The 18,024-nt window shown below is 42.5% G+C and overlaps 1 protein-coding gene across 1 annotated transcript; it reads left to right on the forward strand.

The window, feature by feature from the left end:
• Window positions 1–204: 204 nt before the first annotated feature.
• On the forward strand, window positions 205–16,797 carry LOC148026424 (putative glycerol-3-phosphate dehydrogenase [NAD(+)] 1, cytosolic). The gene is made up of 5 exons (XM_087690864.1): window positions 205–1,093; window positions 1,371–1,592; window positions 1,765–2,012; window positions 2,123–2,262; window positions 16,365–16,797. Exons 1-5 carry the CDS (start codon window positions 460–462, stop codon window positions 16,516–16,518), a joined length of 1,398 nt encoding a protein of 465 aa, XP_087546990.1. The 5' UTR covers window positions 205–459; the 3' UTR covers window positions 16,519–16,797.
• Window positions 16,798–18,024: the final 1,227 nt, after the last annotated feature.

Genomic DNA, 18,024 nt, shown 5'->3' on the forward strand with positions numbered 1-18,024 from the left:
AATTTATTTATAATATAATATACTAATTTTTAAAGTAAAAAAGTGCCCTTCAAATGCAATGTTAGAAAAATTTTGCCTTTCTTCAAGAAGGGCAAAATTTTTGTTTTGCCCTTCAAATGCATTGCTTGCAATATTTTGGGATTCTCCAGCAGGTCAACAATGGCCCAGAAGGGCTGTGCAACCTTCAAAAATGAACCTTGCATGGTACTCAACAACGACAAGAAAGGCCACTGTAGGAGCTCAAAGTGCCACCAGAGTTAACGACGACAAAACGTGGACACTTGGACATCTCCGCCGCTGCATCGCAGTCGCATTTCCAGCTCCGCCTCTTGCCACGTTTTCCCCTTTCTCCCGTTCGTAGCTCCATCCAGGCACCATTTTTACTCTCAGTCTGGTCTCTGACGCCATCTCCAGCCATCTCCACACTCGCGCAACTGGGAATACGCACAGCTTCGAATCATGCAGAACGGCTTCCTCGATCCTGCCAAACATCACACCCTGTCAGTGGAAGAACGCTTGGATGAGCTCCGCAGGCTCTTTCGCAAAGCAGATGGGGATCCCTTGAAGATCGTAGGCGTTGGAGCAGGCGCTTGGGGTAGTGTCTTCATCGCGATGCTGCAGGACTCATATGGCCACATGCGTGAGCACGTCCAGGTGAGGATATGGCGCAGGCCTGGTAAGGCTGTCGATAGACCGTCCGCAGAGCATCTTTTCGAGGTGATCAATGCCCGCGAAGATGTGCTTCGCCGTCTGATCCTCAAATGTGCATACCTCAAGTACGTGGAGGCTCGCCTCGGCGACCGTGTTCTCACGGCTGATGAAATTTTAAGAGATGGATTTTGTATCAACATGCTAGACACACCGCTCTGTCCGTTGAAGGTTGTCACAAACCTTCAAGAGGCTGTCTGGGATGCAGACATTGTTGTCAATGGCATCCCTTCTACAGAGACACAGTCCATCTTTGAAGAAATTGGACGGTACTGGAAGGAGAGGCTTACAGCGCCAGTGATCATCTCGTTATCAAAGGGTGTTGAGGCATCACTTCTACCAGTCCCACATATTATCACGCCTACTCAAATGATTCATAAGGCCAGTAAGACCTTGATTCTTTCTGGCTACATAGTCGAAACAGTCATATGTCCTAATGACTTTGGCTGCAGGAGGATTTTACAGCACAAATATCACAGTTTTGTTTCAGGAATATTGCCCCGTGGAATCAAATAATGTATTTGCATGATTATAAAAGTGAAGCCTAGCGCTTAATCATTGAGGGAATGTTTGCTTGTGACTATGTGAGTGCATATTATTTGTGCTGGTGAAAGAGAGCAGTATCTGTCAAATATCTAAGTTAGCATGGGACTGTCCTGCAGCTGGCGTTCCTGTTGAGAATATCCTGTACTTGGGTGGTCCTAACATTGCAGCTGAAATCTACAATAAAGAATATGCAAATGCACGCATCTGTGGCTCAGAAAAGTGGAGAAAGCCATTAGCGAGGTTTTTACGGCAGCCCCATTTTATTGTCTGGGACAACAGCGATCTTGTGACACATGAAGTTATGGGGGGACTCAAAAATGTCTATGCAATTGGTGCAGGCAAGAAACTTTCTGGTTACAAACAATGCAGTAGTATATGCAGGGAATTTAGTGTGGACATTCAAGTTTACATAAGTGAAATGCATAACGAGAAAAGGTGGAAAGGTACACAACATGTAGAAAAGGATTATTTCTGTCCTGATACTTCTCCTTCTTTGTGCTGTCATTTCAGGCATGGTAGCAGCTTTGACTAATGAAAGTGCAACAAGTAAAGCGGTATATTTTGCTCATTGCACGTCTGAAATGATCTTCATAACGAACCTATTAACAGAGAAGCCAGAAAGGTTGGCAGGCCCGTTGTTGGCAGATACATATGTTACCCTACTCAAGGGGCGTAATGCATGGTATGGTCAGAAAATTGCCAAAGGGGAGCTTAGTCTAGCCATGGGAGACAATATACAAGGAAAAGGTGTTATCCAAGTAAGAGCTTATTTGCCAATTGTTTTTCATCACAACTGAAATATGGAACATCTTCCATTTGACTTAGTTATGACTTGAATCTCATGGGCATGTTTGTTTTCTAATATCAGGGGGTTTCAGCAGTGGATGCATTTTTTCAGCTTTTGAGTCAACCCAGTTTAAGTGTCATGCATCCGGATGAGGAGAGGACTGTGCTGCCTGTAGAACTATGTCCCATATTACAAGCTTTATACAACTTTTTGATCAAGCGGTATGGCAATATAACTGTTTTTGTGATTTCCTATGTGCAGTATACTCAAGAGGCTTTCAACTCATGACATGATGACTGGTACTGTTAACGTGGACACATAGTTTAACTACTACAAATATCGTACATTTTAAACAGAAACAATGAAAAGATAGTTTTAGCCAAGTCAGAAGTACTTGCAGCATGTGGTGTCCACTCGTTGTACATTAGTGAATAGGTATAACCATTATACGTTGTTTGATTTGGGCCTTAATATTGGTTGGAGATCTCAAGCAGCAAGGTTTCCTTCTGCATATAAGTCTGCATTAAGGATGATTGTATTGTGGATCATGGATGATCTTATCACCTTTTTCTTATTATTTTTATTTTGGGGGAAGTTGGCTAGTTATGTTACTTTCAAAAAAAACATGTCAATACAGGGGTGGAACAGCAGTGTTGGAGCATAGAGGCAGAATTGCTCACAAGAGTGTTGTAGAGTAGGGATTCTCTCTCCCCCTTGGCTCCTTTATCCTATTCCACTTAGAATGCATGAAAGTCCTTGTATTTATCTGATGTAGCTCCACATTAGGGACTACCATTCTATAAAATGAAGGATACAATATGGTACCCCCACGTGTGAAGACCTCTTTGAGTTGTTTTAGTGCGTGTCACCCTGAACCTGTTCTATAGTGTCCTCCAACTGATTTGATAATAGAAGAGACCAAAGCTTGGCAAGGGTGGCACACACTGAAAAGCACCACCTACTGTGGATGAACTGATAGTGGGCCCTTTTGGATATGCCAACTTGTGAGGTTCCCTACAAGCTTCTGTACCCTTGACTACAATGCTGAAGCGTTAGTGGTGTACATTTCATGGGTGTTGGGGCTCTTTATTAGGCTTGTTATTGGGCGGCTTTATTGGTAGTCGGGTGGCTGATTTAGGGCTAGCTTGTTTGTCTTGGGTCTTGTCTTGTAGCCTATATATGCGACACATGTCCTCTCTTGCATTGGATCAGATCCAGTTGAAAAGAGGGAGACTGGAGGTACTGCTGGTCATCTACGTGCCATCACCGGTATGGTTTGTATGGTATATCTCATGTCATATGTTATGAACTCTATTGCACGTGCATTCATTCTTTGAGTTCTTGTGTTCTCTCTTTCACCAGTTAATTCTTTTTAGTGTTCAGTAGTTGTGTTCATCCACTTCCATTGCTCATTCTCACATGGTATTAGATGACAGTGTTGCTGGTTTTGGTGTTTTGTCCTGCTATTCTTGTTGTGGCAGATCTGGTAGAGGCTGGTTCTTCTTCTCCAGATGCCATCAATGATTGCATTTTGCTACTGATTTTGTTGTTTGGGCAACCTTCTGTACATGCTGTGTTTTGATCTGAGCTATGTGCTGTGTGCATTCTCTCTGTTTGGCGACCTGCTGGACAAGCAGAATACCCTGTATTGGTTTGACAATGAATCATGTTTGCTCCTCTTTAGTTTCCACATTGGGTGGGGGGGAAGGACACTTTGGGGCCTATTTCAGGTGGGGAATCCATGGTTATTGTGTGCTTCTGGTGGGACTTTTCATGATAGACATAGAGATTTGTCTGTTGTACTGTCTATGCTCAGGGTTTGAGTATGATCAATGTCCATTTGGTGGTTCTTCTTTAGATTTCTTCCAGTGCATTTGAGTAATTTGAGTGTCCTCTTTGAGAAGCACTTGATATTGTTGCATGTACTATGATGTCGTAGGTTTTTAGCAGGCCTATGGTGGCATTTTGAGAGTGCAATGGAAGAGAACACAAACGTGGAGAGAAAAAGGAAGAGAGATTGCAATGAACGAAGACAACGGAAGAATAACATCTGCATTAATCTTTGAATGAAAGCTGAATCCAAGGTGAACTGATCAGTCCCTTCATGCAGCCCAAGGCATGAGTGAGAGCACTGGATCAGTTTGATGATGGAAGGAAGCATTGAAAGATGAAGGGATGTCCCGAATGTTGGAATGCCTTGAAGATTTGAAAAAGAATGATCAGCCAATTGAGGGGGGCAGCTATAAATAGCTGATCAGCAAATATATTTAATGACTGCTGTGTTGGAGTGCCAAAAATCTAGCCAGTTGCATAAAATAATGGAAGAAAATACATTAACTGCTAGCACTCCCTCTCAGATCCTAGATGTGCATGAAGTCCAAAGAAGATGGAATGGATCCAAGGATGGTAGAAGAAGTGGCAAAGCTGATGAAGTCCACTGATGTAGTCCGTCGATGAATACTCCTCACGGTCTTAGGGATTCCCCTCTGAAATACAAGGGGCCATGGTATCCATAGCCACATCACCGATATCATTCCACTTTGTAGGGGATGGGGGTTTGAGGGAATTGCAACTCGCTAGAGTAGATGGGGGATGGGATGGAATGTGTGGAATAAGTGGTGCACAATTGGGAATGAATGTGGCAATGAAAGATTGTCTTCGAGGACCTTGTACAATGAAAGGGGAATGGAGCTTGTATAGCCCTCTCTCTTGCCAACTTGTCACTAAAATGGCTCTAGAAGAATACTTAGTAAAGATGGCTTGCTTGGTGAAGACAACCCGGGTACCAAGCCTAGTGAGGCCCATAAACTAAGAGGAGTGGAAACCCAAGTCTGGAACATATAGGACATCTGGAATGGAGCTCGATAGATGGTTAGGCAATAGTGACAAAGTGCCAACACCATTAATAGGCACCAAAGAAATTGTTAGCAGTCGTAACATGCATAGTCATCTCTCGCCTGTGAGCCATAGTCTTGAGTTAAGATGGGGACATTAGGAGCTCTTGTGAGAGTATGCAACGGAAGAGAAACACGAACATGGAGAAAAAAGAGAAGAGAGAGACAATAGAGAGAGAAATTTGCATTGAATTTGAAATGAATGCTGAATATATTAGTCCTTGCATGTAGCCCAAAGCGTCATTGAAGGCACTAGATTAGGCTGATGATGACAGCAGCATTAGAGATGGAGAGAGAGTTTGATGTCGGAGTGTGCAACTTACAGAAAAATGAGATGATCTGCCCCAAATTGGGAGATAGCTATCGATGCCAAAAGCGGCGAGAATCGGCTAATCAGTTGGAGAGGAATAAAATGATACAGTTGGCTAGTCATAAATTGGCCGATTAGCTTGCCTAGGATGCAAAAATGCTGATGCCAATTGGCAAACAGCCCACCTTGCTTATATTGCAAACACCTAGGTTGGTTGACCATTGAATTTGCCCATTGCATGGTGTGAACATACTTGACACTCATGGAAAAAGAAATGCAAGTTAATTGAATACTCTAGAACGGTTAGAGCTCCAATGTCTTTGTTAGTCTTTGATGGATCTCACAACCAAGAGATGACCAACTGACAAGATGGCAGGCTAATATCCTCTCTCAGATCATGGGAGTGTTTGAAGACCCAAGGATTTCATGTAATGATGCATAGAAGCTATTGTAAAGGTTCCATGAAATAGCTCCCAATCTAAGGGAAAGAGCAAAACCTGTAGTTGAGTGTTTAGACTTCACATCACTTTTCCGATTTGAGTCACTCCATCCAGCAAGAGTGGTCCCCTCTCCATACATGATCCCATAGAATCGAGTCCCTTGTAAATAGCGCAACTTGCGCAAAGTAGTTTTCTAGTGGGCATGAGTAGGTTCTTCATAAAAGAAGACAATAATGCCACCACAAAGGAAATGTCAAGCCTAGTATGAATAAGCTAGATTAAGGATTCAACAGGACCCATGTACCAAGTAGAATTTAGAAGGGGATCTTCAATAGTTACCATCTTGAACTTGGGGGTCCATGGGGCATGAAATGGGATTATAATCAGCCATACCAAACTCTAAAAGAAGCTTGGAGATGTACTTGTGCTAGGAAATAAAATGGCCTTGTGTTAGTTGATAAATCTCAAGAATAAGGAAAATGTTTAGGATTCCAAGGTCTGTCATGTCAAACTTGTTGAGAAACCCTTCACCCTTCACCCTTCACCAACAGTTTGCATTTTTGCAATCTGTGGAGGGAGATACCATGGTAACGGTGTGGTAAACTGGATAAGGGAGGGTGGGAGGGAGAAAAAGGATATCTCCCAATGCACAGTGGAAATGATTGAGAAATCAAATATTGATGCCGAACCCGCCACTGGTCTTTGTCCTCTCTGATGAGGAGGAGAGAGAAAGACTAATAACGCAAGAAAAATCATCAGCAGCAATCAGCATGCTGAAATCAGCTCCGAACAGTGTGTGATAGGCTGGAAACAGGCACCGGACTGTTGTAGACAGCAATGGCCAACTTCGACCGCGATGTCCTTAGCGTCCGGGGTGTGGGCAGCAAGCTGAAATACCTGAAATCTGCAAAAACGAGATTGTTTTTTGAATGGAGAGTGATCAACAACAGTTGCTCTGTTGTAAACAGCTGCAAACTATGGGTGGAAGGTTGGAAACAAGCGCTAGACTGTAGATGACAACAGGGACAGATGAGACTGCGATGTCCTCCACAAAAGGGGTGTGGGCAACAAGCTGAAAACACGTGAAACCTGCAAAACGGGATTTTGATGCAATGAAAAAAGAAGAGAAGTGGATGTTGAACCCGCCACCGGTCTTTGCCGTCACTAGAGTGGAGGATCTTTGCCACTGTTTGAGCAGATCCAACTCTGATACCATGTCAGAAGATGACGTACCAGCGAGATAGTAGGGTTTGCGGGGAGGAACACGGAGTGAACTCGGCAAACATGGAGAAGAGAAGAGAAGAGAGAAGAAGCTCCGATGAATGGAATGATGAAGTTCTAAATCATGAAGTGAATGTGATACAAGGGAACAAGGGTACCGTAGCACAAGGAAGATGATGAAGACAGCCACGAACCATGAATGGCAATGTCCTCCTGAAGGGGTGTGAGGGTAGTGGAGAGGCTGGAGAGAAGAGGTGACAGACTGAATGAATCATCCATAAGGAATGAATGAGAGAGTGGCCTATAAATAGGCACAGTCAGTCTAGGATGGTGTCCCTTTTTGGGGCTGCAAACCCGAAACGCAAAACGCAAAAATGCGCTCTTCTACTGGGTGTTCCTATTACGGCAAGAATGGTCATCTCACCAAAGACTGTCGACATCAACCTTTGCTCCCCACCCCTTCAGAGCATATGCGTCTTCCACCAAACACTCCTTGTGCCACCTCTTCTTTTTGGGCCGCAGAGATCATTCTGCATCGGCTATCGGAGTATTATGCTTAAGGGAACAAGCCGCAACCGAAGCATACTAAGTTCTTTCGAGCACACAGAGACTCTAAGATCTTCCAAGGCAATAAGCTCTCCTAGAGATCACCCCATTGTGTGGAGATTTTCCCCACCCACTTCCGGGTACAGTGGCTTCCCCGGTCCACATCTCCTCCATAGTCCACTCTCCTGAGAGCCTGGGATTGTTCCCCACCCTTGGCTCATCCTGAGCCTTCTTTTTTCCCACCCTCTTCCACTTAGGTTCAAGAGGCTACTTCTGGGTGCTTTTCGGCTTCTTCTTCCAAGCCCCAGATACCTTCTTTGGCACTACCGGCGGCACTTCCTTCGTCATCAGATGCTTCGCAGTTTGTGAGCCATGAGTGGTTGGATTCCCGTTCTCTCTGAGACTGGGATTCAGAGGGGGTTTTTCTTCGCCCTCAGATGGGGCTTCCGTTTTTTCTTCGGCTTCAGAGGGGGACTCCTACTTCCACTCCTTCCGATTCAGAGAGGGACCCTATGTGCCATGAAGTTCTTTACACACCACTACCTTTCACTTTCGAGGAGTGGCTCTCCTTTCAGCAGTCATTTTCTCTACTCATACCCAAGATTTAGAGAATCTACCTAGATCGGGGCCCTTAGGTCTTCAGCAGCGACTTGGTGGCTAGGCCTTCGTATTCCTTCCAGCATGGAGTCAGGGAGCTAGTGGCTTCTCTTCCGAGGTTGAGTTTCGGGTTCTACAGCTCATTCTGTCTCCTGATTATCTTCAAAGGTCTTTTTTTAAGTGGTGTTCTCAGATTAGAGGGTGGATCTCCTTCATCTCTTGGTCAACATGGAGCCAACTCTCGAGATTGAGTACAAGTATATCCTTATGGTTCTCGACACCACACAAAGTTCGATATTCCTCCTATGCATTGTATATTCTCATCATCTTTGTACTAGGGACGCTTGGGCAAGTGAACAATTTTTCCACGAGAGACATTGTCCAAGTGGCACCTGCTGCATGAACATTCTTCAGCATGTAGCATTGCATCTCCAACTCACTCTTCTCTTGTTCCCCTTTTTGGGTCTGAGAGGGGGTGTTGAGAAACCCTTCACCCTTCACCAGCAGTTTGCACTTTTGCGTTTTTGCGTTTTGCGTTTAGGGTTTACAACCCCAAAAAGGGGTGCCATCCTAGATTGACTGTGTCTATTTATAGACCACTCTCTCATTCATTTCTTACGGCTGATTCATTCAGTCAGTCACCTCTCCTCTCCAACCTCTCTACTACCCCTCACACCCCTTTAGGAGGACATTGCGGTTCGTGGTTCGTGGTTGTCTTCATCATCTTCCTTGTGCTATGATACCCTTGTTCCCTTGTATCACATTCACTCCATGATTTAGAATTTCATCATTCCATTCATCAGAGTTTCTTCTCTCTTCTCTTCTCTTCTCTTCTCTTCTCCATGTTTGCCGAGTTCACTCCGTGTTCCTCTTCGCTGGTACGCCATCTTTTGACAAAACTCTTGTCACAAAATCTCTCGTGTCCAATTCACTAGCTGTAAGTTACTCCCTGTAGAAATGAAGTCACCCTACTGTCTCGTTGGTACGCCATCTTTTGACAAAACTCTTGTCACAAAATCTCTGGTGTCCAATCCACTAGCTGTAAGTTACTCCCTGTAGAAATGAAGTCATCAATATATACGATGACCAAGATACACGCCACCACCCTTAACCTTGTAATAGTATTGGGATCATGATTAGAATGATGGAAGCTATCTTGTAGAAAGAATTGATCAATTTGTTGGTATGAAGTCCTAGGAGCTTGCTTTAGGCCATAGAAGGCTGTTTGCAACCTATAAACATGATCCTTCTTCCCCTACACATGAAAACTAGGAGGCTAATCAACATAAAACTCCTCCTTTAAGATGCCATTCAAGAAGGTGGACTTTATGTCCATTTGGTAAACTAGTCAATGGTGATGGGCGGAAAGAGCCAAAACAACGGGAATAGTAGGCATATGGGCTAGATATACGAGTTGTCGGTGTAAATGTCTTGAAATAGTCCAAATCTGCTCCAAGTGCAAATCCCTTGGCAACAAGCCTAGCTTTGTGCTTGTCCAAGGTGCCATTAGCTAGATATTTGGTCTTGTAGACCTAGTTCATACCTATCATCTTTTGCTTCTATGGATGTGGAACCAATTTCCAAGTTTGATTACGCTCATTGGATCAAGATGCTCTTGCATAGCACGGCACCATACATCCTATGCAAGAGTCTCATCAATAGTCGTACGCTCATGATCTTGTGAAATATGAGACATAAGGTCATAGTTCACATAGAGTGAATTACCTTGCCAGACTGATATCTTGGCTTGGCTTATCTACATGGGCGTATTGGTGTAGTGGGAAAATGAGAAACACCCTCATCTTGCATAAGCTATCTGTATCATTGAGGAATAACAATAGGCTCATCCTACTGTGATGGAGACCAAGAGCCTCTGATACTTGTATTGCACTTGTTTGGGATAGGGACTCCTTGTCATTGGGTAAAGGTATATTCCCCTCATCAAAAGAAGAGAACTCCCCCTCGGATGGTTGAACACCCCCTGAGGACACTTGAGGGGATGGGAAAGGAGTAGAAATACTCCATGAAGAAGAAATGATAGGAGCCATCAAGGATGAAAGGGTAGCTGAAAGGAGGGGGTGGAGGGAGGGAGGAGGGGATGGAGGGGGAGGAGTTGAGGATGAAGTAGAGGTGCCAATCGATAACATGGAAGGAAAGGGAGGGGTTGATGGTGGGGAGGGGAGGGAAGGGGGGGGGGGGGGGGGTTTAGTCCATGACGAAGAACCAGCTATAGTAGAAGCACCATCAATTGGATCATTTGAGGCTATAGCTTTATCAAATACCACATCCTAGCCCACCTCAATCTTTCGTTTCATTGGGTTGACTTAGGATCGAGCTTGCCTTGTTTTTTTTTGTCCACGTGGACATAGGTATTGCATCCAAAAATGCAAAAATGAGACACGGAAGGCTTCTTTCCAAAGAAAGACACATATTGAGTCGTGTCTTGTAAAGCTGAAGTTGGAGATTGGTTGCAAATATGTACTGCTGTAGCAACCGTCTCATGTCAATTTCGAAGGGAATGAGGAAGACCATGATACAAGTTACAACATTGAATGGGTCATCTCAAGCATGGTCCTGTTGGTGCACTCCACCACGCCATTCTTGAATGGTGTGTTTAGATGAGAATACTCCATCTAATTCTCGTGTTCTTTGCAATACGTGTTGAAAACTTTGGGGCAAAACTCTCCTTCAACTTACTGTAGATTTTGGAAGGGTCTGGAGAAGGGCGACAATTGTTCTAGTAAAGACGATAGATGGAAAATGAAAACACTGCTAGAAAACAAGCCGCCAGTAGTGGGCGACTCCTCTAGGCAATGAGCATGGCATAGATGGGCCGTGGGCAGCACATGCAACCTCCTAGGTACTGGTAGTCAATAGGTGAGAGCAGATGTGGGTAGAAAATTGTGGGAGAAGGCTGGTGAATAGGTGCTAGATGGTAGATGATGATGAGGGACAGCTCTAGCTGAGATATCATCCGCAAACGGGTGTGGACAGCAATGCTTGAGTACTTGCAAATTGCAAAAACGAGATTAGGCTGAATGGAGGGCAGCCTGTCTATTTAGAGAAAGTTTGGGGCCTCCCAAATAAGGGTTTGCATGTGGGACACAGAAACTCTCTAGGGCTGCATTTCTTTTAATATAGTTTGGTAAAATTCATTAATCAAGCATGTTTTGGGGCTGTTTTAAAGAAACTAATGCAATTTTAGCTGAAGATTTCTCAAGCAATGATACCACATGAGAGTGCGCAACAAAAGAGAAACACAAACATGGAGAGAAAAGAGAAGAAAAAGACTGTAGGAAGTGAAGAGAAATCTGCACTGAATTTGAAATGAATGCTGAATACAATGATGGACTGTTCAGTCCCTACACACAGCCCACAGTGTCAATGAGGGCACCTGATTAGGTTGATTATGATGGGAGCATTGGAGATGGAGATGGAGTTTGATGTCAGAGTGTGCAACTTGCAAAAAATTGAGATGATCTGCCCCAAATTGGGAGATGACCATAAATGGGTAAAATTGGCTAGAAATGGCCAAGCAATTGGAGAGGAATAAAATAGATCAGCCTGCTTGGGATGTGAAAATGCTGATGCCAGCTATAGCAAACAGGCTGCCTTGCTTCAATCACAAATACCTAGGTTGGTTGACCATTGAAATAGTTGGGAATTGCCCACTGCACAGTGTGAACACACTTGACACTCACTAAAAAGGAAATGCAGACTAATTGAATGGTCTAGAGTAGTTAAAGCTCTAATTTCTCCGTTAGATTCTTTTGGAGCTCACAAGTAGGAGATGGCTGCGGACAAAATGGTAGGCTAACAACTCTGACACGTAGTTTGTCAACTTTCCAGAGCATGCATGTTTTTTTTAGTTGGATTTAGGCGTGTTCACATTGGCTAGTTGTTTGTCAGCTCAATGCATTTTTTTTAGTGAGTTTGAACTGCATTTACATGTTCTAGGAGAGGCAACCAACATTTAGATGGCAACAACATTTTTCTTGATTATTTTTATTCACGTTAAGCAGTCAACTAGCATATCTATGGCCTTCAGGTATAGGTTGGCCAAATTTGTCTAATTTTGCCTATTTATAGCTAACCTCCACACTTGACAAACTACTCATAGGTTCATCCTCTACAGGTTTCAACACACATTGACATTTAGGGATACTTCACCGTCTTTCGATATTGCATTTCGTCATCAGCTTGATTTGGTGCTGTCACACAAGGATGTGAAATTTTGATGCTTTGCTTATCATTTGATTAAGTTGTTGATCAAATGTGCAAATGTGAGATGCACATGTAATGTGTGAGTTAGTTATTTCACAACGACCAGCCAAGGACCTCGAGATGTTAGTAGTTGTCAAAGGTAAAAGTTGTAACAAGTTATTATGATGGGTAATAGGTGGTATCTAGTGACAAATTTTGGTTTAGATTATTCTATTAGCTAGTAATATTGGTGGTGACATTAGGAACTAGGCATTAATTAATTAATTAATGCTAATTAATTAATTAATGCGAGTTCAAGGGCTAATAAATGCTCAAGAATACTTGGGTGATATATTGGCCTAGCCAATTTAATTGTTGGTTGGTAAAATGGTTTTTTTGAGCAAGAATTAATAATTAAATTAATTTTTAAGATTAATATTTTGAAAATTAATTTACTTGGTCCGATACTATTTCCTTTGGCAGACCAAAACGGCAGATGATTTGCTCAAGTAGAAACTGACAGTCTCTTTTGCATTGTCCTGCCTCATTGCCCGTGCTTCTGACCACTTTGTAAAGTAATCAGTTGGTACTATAATGTATCTTTCTGAGTAGTAGACGATGGGGTAATTGGTCCCATAAAATCGATGCCCCATTTCTCAAACGGAAGGATAGCAATAATCAGCGTAAGTGGACGCTTGCTATTCTCTCGACTATCATGTCTTTGATATGTATCACATCTCTTGACATAGTCAAATGAGTCTTGGAAGATGGATGGCCATCAATAACCAGCTCATAAAGCCTTTTGTGCCGTTAATTGCCCAGCAAAGTGCCCTCCACAAGCGGAGTCATAGCACTCCTCCAAAATAAAGGGAACCTCATCAGGCATCACACATCGGCAATAGATATCATCAACAAGGAAGCCACTTGGCAAAACTTGCCCATGTGCAAGTGAGGGGAGAGGTTGTTGGAGTCTCATTCCAACATTGTGGAGGTTGGGAGAGGAGAAGGGAGAGCTGCTAGTGCAATTTTCCAGCCAGTGGTGATTAGCCCAGCCATTGGAGGTTGTCAAAGAACTGCCCCTAGCTGATCAAGAGGCTGTTGGAGGTAGGTGACACCCCTTGTAGATTGTCTATAGGCAGGTGACAGGAATTTTGGGGCCCATAAGGGTAGGTGATTGCAGGTGGGACTCCTGTTTATGGTGCGCTACGGTCAATCAGCCATTCCTAGCAGGGCAATGTTAAATTTCAGCCAAATTTGGTGATGAAACTAATTTCCCTCTTTACAGTTTCCTCTCTATTCTCTAAACCGATTGATAGCTTCCCTCAAGAGATCTGAGTCAGTCCCATGAAGGTACAATTGAAGATTTTCTAATGCTAGATTCTAATTTACAGCAGAAATTAGGGTTTGATAGTCACCGTGGGAAGAGTGTTTAGAAACTGGGGCCTAGTACTTGGAATTTAGTAGCTGAAATTTGGGGATTTAAGAGAATTCAAGAGGTCAGCCAATGACCATTAAGATTGGGGCAAAATTTGTCTTCCAAGGAGCAAATTGAAGGCCAATTTCCAAGCAAACCAAGGGGCAAATTGGTTTAAAGACTCATTGGTTGCTATGGATAGCAAGATGCATTGAAGATTGAAGGAGATCAAGTTGGATCTTAGTGTACTTCAACCTTTAGCAATACAAGCTAAGGAAATATTGCACGGGGCGCCAGTTTTGGGTTATGCGAATTTTATTGCTTGCTATAATTAGTGTTAAATCGTGTTATTTACCACCCTTTCGGAGAAAAAAGGTTGAATTTAGATGTCCTCACTGAGGCCTTGGGTTGCATGCAAGGTTTGATTAGTCCTCTTTTATATTAAGCTTTCATTCAATTCAATGCAGATTTTCTCCTCCCATTCTCTTCTTTCATTGTAGTCACTCTTCCCTTCTCTCTCCACGTTTGTGTTTGCTCTTCCGTTGCGTATTCTCAGATGGTATTATTACCAAAGTGAGGACTCAATGGTTCTAGGAAGAGAAGACCACAATCAACTTGCTATCTGGAGCAAATATGTTGCAAAGAACTTTTTTTTTGGCATTGTTTGGGTCTTCAACGAAATGTGTGGGGCAACAACAACTTTCTTTTATAGTGTGTAGCTGATTTGCCCTCCATTTGGGCATCTTGACACCAAAATGCAAATTTTCTAGTGTGTTTAGAGGTTTTTTTGAAGAGTTATGGACTATCGGCTTGACAAGTTTGATGACTCAGATGCAAAGATCATTCATTCTTCCATCGATAGGTGGTCACATCCGTAAATAATGATGCAAAGATTGACATTTAGAGCCTTCATTCTTACTCTAATAGATCGAGTCTTACTAAGGCTTTTATTGTAGGTTCAAGAGAGGGCAACAAGAAGTACAAGAAGGCCAAGAACAAGAAGAAAAAGCAGATTAAACATTTGGAGTCTTCCTAGGACATAGACTTAGAAAAAAGCCTAGATGTCCAAATTGTGGGAAGGGCACTCATCCTGAGGAGAAATGTGAAGCAAGCCTATAAAGAGACGGATTTGAAGTTTGAACACGTTTAATAGCAACTTTTATGATTCATGTGACATGTCTTTTGAAGTGCTATAGAGGCATGGATTGTTATTGATTGATTGCAATTTGTATGTTTAAGTAGTTTTTAACCTATGCATAATACTTCTTCTATATTTATGAAATTTGGATGATGAATTGTGAAATATGATATGCGGTGCATGTAAATTGTTGGTCTATTGATTGTTTACTTGGCTTTTGTATACAATGCTGAATCATGTGCAATATGTGTTTTGTTGTGGCCAATACTTCAAGTACATTTATTTGTATAAAAAATTTGAATAATTTTAATCTTGAATGAAACCCGTTTCTTACATTTTAGGAAATTCGTATGAAACCTTGAAAACTGTTTCATACCTCTTGTTTTTGAAACCCTCGGCAATTATGGGTGTTGGCATTTTGCCGCTATTATCTGACCATCCATTGAGCTCCATTTTGGAAGTTGTACATGCTTTGGACTTGGGCTTCCCACTCCTCTCTGTTTATAGCCTAGTTAGACTTTGGTACTCAGGTTGACTTCATCGAACAGCTGTCTTTATTGAGGATTATTGTATAGGAACCATTTAGGTTATAGATTGGTAGGAGAGAGGGCTTTACAGGCTCCATTCCCCTTTCATTGTATGGGGCCCTTGAGGTAGTTTTCCATAGCTGCACTTGCTCTTGATTGTGCACCATCTTTCCCATAGGTTCCATCTCATCTCCCTCCCATCTCCTCTAGTGGTTCGCTTGTACCTCCCACCCCTTTTATAGAGGGGGATGATATTGGTGACACGACTGTGATTTCCTGGCCCCTTGTGTTTCAGAGGGGGTTGCCCAAGGTCATGAGGAGCTTCTCTATGGATGGACTTCTTGAGCATGTGTTTTGATGGAGACCGCAGCTCTTTCTCTAGAGCATGCACTTCTTTTTTAGTTGGATTTAGGAGTGTTTACATTGGCTGGTTATTTTCCAGCTTAGTGCACTGTCTTTTTTAGTGAATCTAGACTGCGTTCACGTTGGCCAGGATGGGATGACCAGCATTTATGATGGCGTCATCTTTTTTCTTGATTATTTCATTCACATTGTGCAGTTGGCCAGAATATTTATGGCCTTAAAGAGCAGGTTGGCCAGATTTGGTTGATTTTGGCTATTCCTCCACAATTGGCATATTATTCACAGGTTCATCCTCTGTAGGTTTCAGCACACTTTGACATTTAGGGATATTCCTCAATCTTTGGGTGCTGCCTCACCATCATTAGTTTGATCCAATGCCCTCATTGATGTCTTGGGCTGTGTGCAGGGACTCATCAATCCTCTTTTGTATTCAGCTTTCATTCAATCGAGTGCATATTTTTCTTTCCATTCTCTTCTTCCATTGTAGCCTTTCCCTTCCCTTCTCTCCCCATCTTTGTGTTTTCTTCTGCTACTTTGCCATGACTCTTGTATTTCTCATGTGATCAATATAATTACTTGTTACTCATTACATGAGAGAGAGAGAGAGAGAGAGAGAGAGAGAGAGAGAGAGAGAGCTCTAACAATTGTGTTGGCTGTATTCTTGAATCAGAGAAGTTGGGTCTGAATCTATTTTGCAAGCTCTAAGAGATGAGACTCTATATGATCCTCGGGAGCGAATTGAGGTTACTCGAAACAAATCCATCTTCAAACCATCTCTATTGGGAGGCCTTGGAAAAACCGAAACTGCTCTAGCTAGTCATTGAGGCATGTGTAATCATTACATAAGGATCAATATTGATTGATTTTTTAGACAAAGATATAAGATGTGCCATTTTAGCCATGGCATTTTCAAATGCCTGTTGCATACATATTAGTATGTTCATTCGTCAACTTGGAAATTTTGCCCAATGCATTTCAAGATGTAAATTCTACACTGACCTACTAATTCTCCTCTAAATTATTGTATTTCCAATGTTTTGTAGCCTGTCATGAGAATTGATCTACTATGATTTCAAAGTTAACCTACTTTACATGCATTCAGTGACTAGTTGTCTATGCATCTCACATTGCTCACAATCAATTCAATGGTTAGCTTTTGGGAAGGTGACCTTATATTGTGTTTTCATTTGCAAATGACTATCCTAGCAAGCACATGAAGGTAATGCTAGACAATTGTCAACAAAGCATTTGATACTCTATTTGTTATAAGTTGATTGTGTACTAGTCTATTTTCCACCCTAGAACATCAGCGAGGTATTGCAATGGGATTTTCAGCTAGTTTGTTTGTGTGCATGGTAGTTCTGAACCGGTTTTCCAGCCTTTTAAAGTGGATTTCAAAATCTTGCATTTTACATTTTTGGGTTGTCGGGGTTATTGAGGGGAATTGTTGTATTGGTTACACGAGTATGAGAACTTGAGAATTGAAGCAGTCACCAATTGAAAGGAATTGGTCTGCTGGCTGAACAATCGTTTTAATATGCTCCTTCAAACACGATCAACGATATTTATAGCCCAAGCTACATCCTTGATACCGATTGTGGGAATTCGAACATACAATATGTACAACCTTATTTTTGGAAAAGGAAGAAGATATATGAAACTAGTCGTTTGTGGTGAATTGGTTAGGAAGTGCCACTTTGTTGGTCTAGTTGGTGGTGACTTGGTCAAGAAGTGACACTTCTGTAATAAGCATCGAGTATTTCCATATAGTTCATGAGCTCTAGGCATATCACTAATTGTAGTATCATTTCATAACCATCTCCATAGATCAACCATGGAGGATGGTCCTATGCATCCCATGTTCAATGTTTAAGTTATACACTTATATCAATAGTTACTGTGGTGTTTTTGTGGGTAAATGAGAGGAAATGTGGCTTTGTCACTCCACTGCTGGGTGTAGCTAGTGCTGGAGTAGCTCTTCCACCCCACTGCACTGTCATGTTCAGGGGCGTCAGGGGTAAAGGATTACCTCCAAATATCTATTTCTTTGTGTAAATCCTGAAAATTCTTACTGCGAAAAGCCCACCAGCACCATCAGTTCTCAGGCTTTTCACATGTCCACCAGTCCTGTTCTCAACCAAAGCATTTGCTCAACGCAGTTTGAAAGTACCTTAGCCTTTTGCTTGAAAGAAACGCCACAAGATCAAGAGTATTTGATGGGTGGAGGAGAGTCGCCTTAGGAATTAAGATCATATGTAGCTTGCCTTTACTAGAAGTTATACACTACCTGGGGTCTTCTTGGGTCTAAGGCAGACCTGAAATACACCATG

Source organism: Lygodium microphyllum, chromosome 13, assembly GCF_053477565.2.
Source record: "Lygodium microphyllum isolate KBCC chromosome 13, Lygodium_microphyllum_v1.1.10, whole genome shotgun sequence".
NCBI classification, from domain to species: Eukaryota; Viridiplantae; Streptophyta; class Polypodiopsida; order Schizaeales; family Lygodiaceae; genus Lygodium; species Lygodium microphyllum.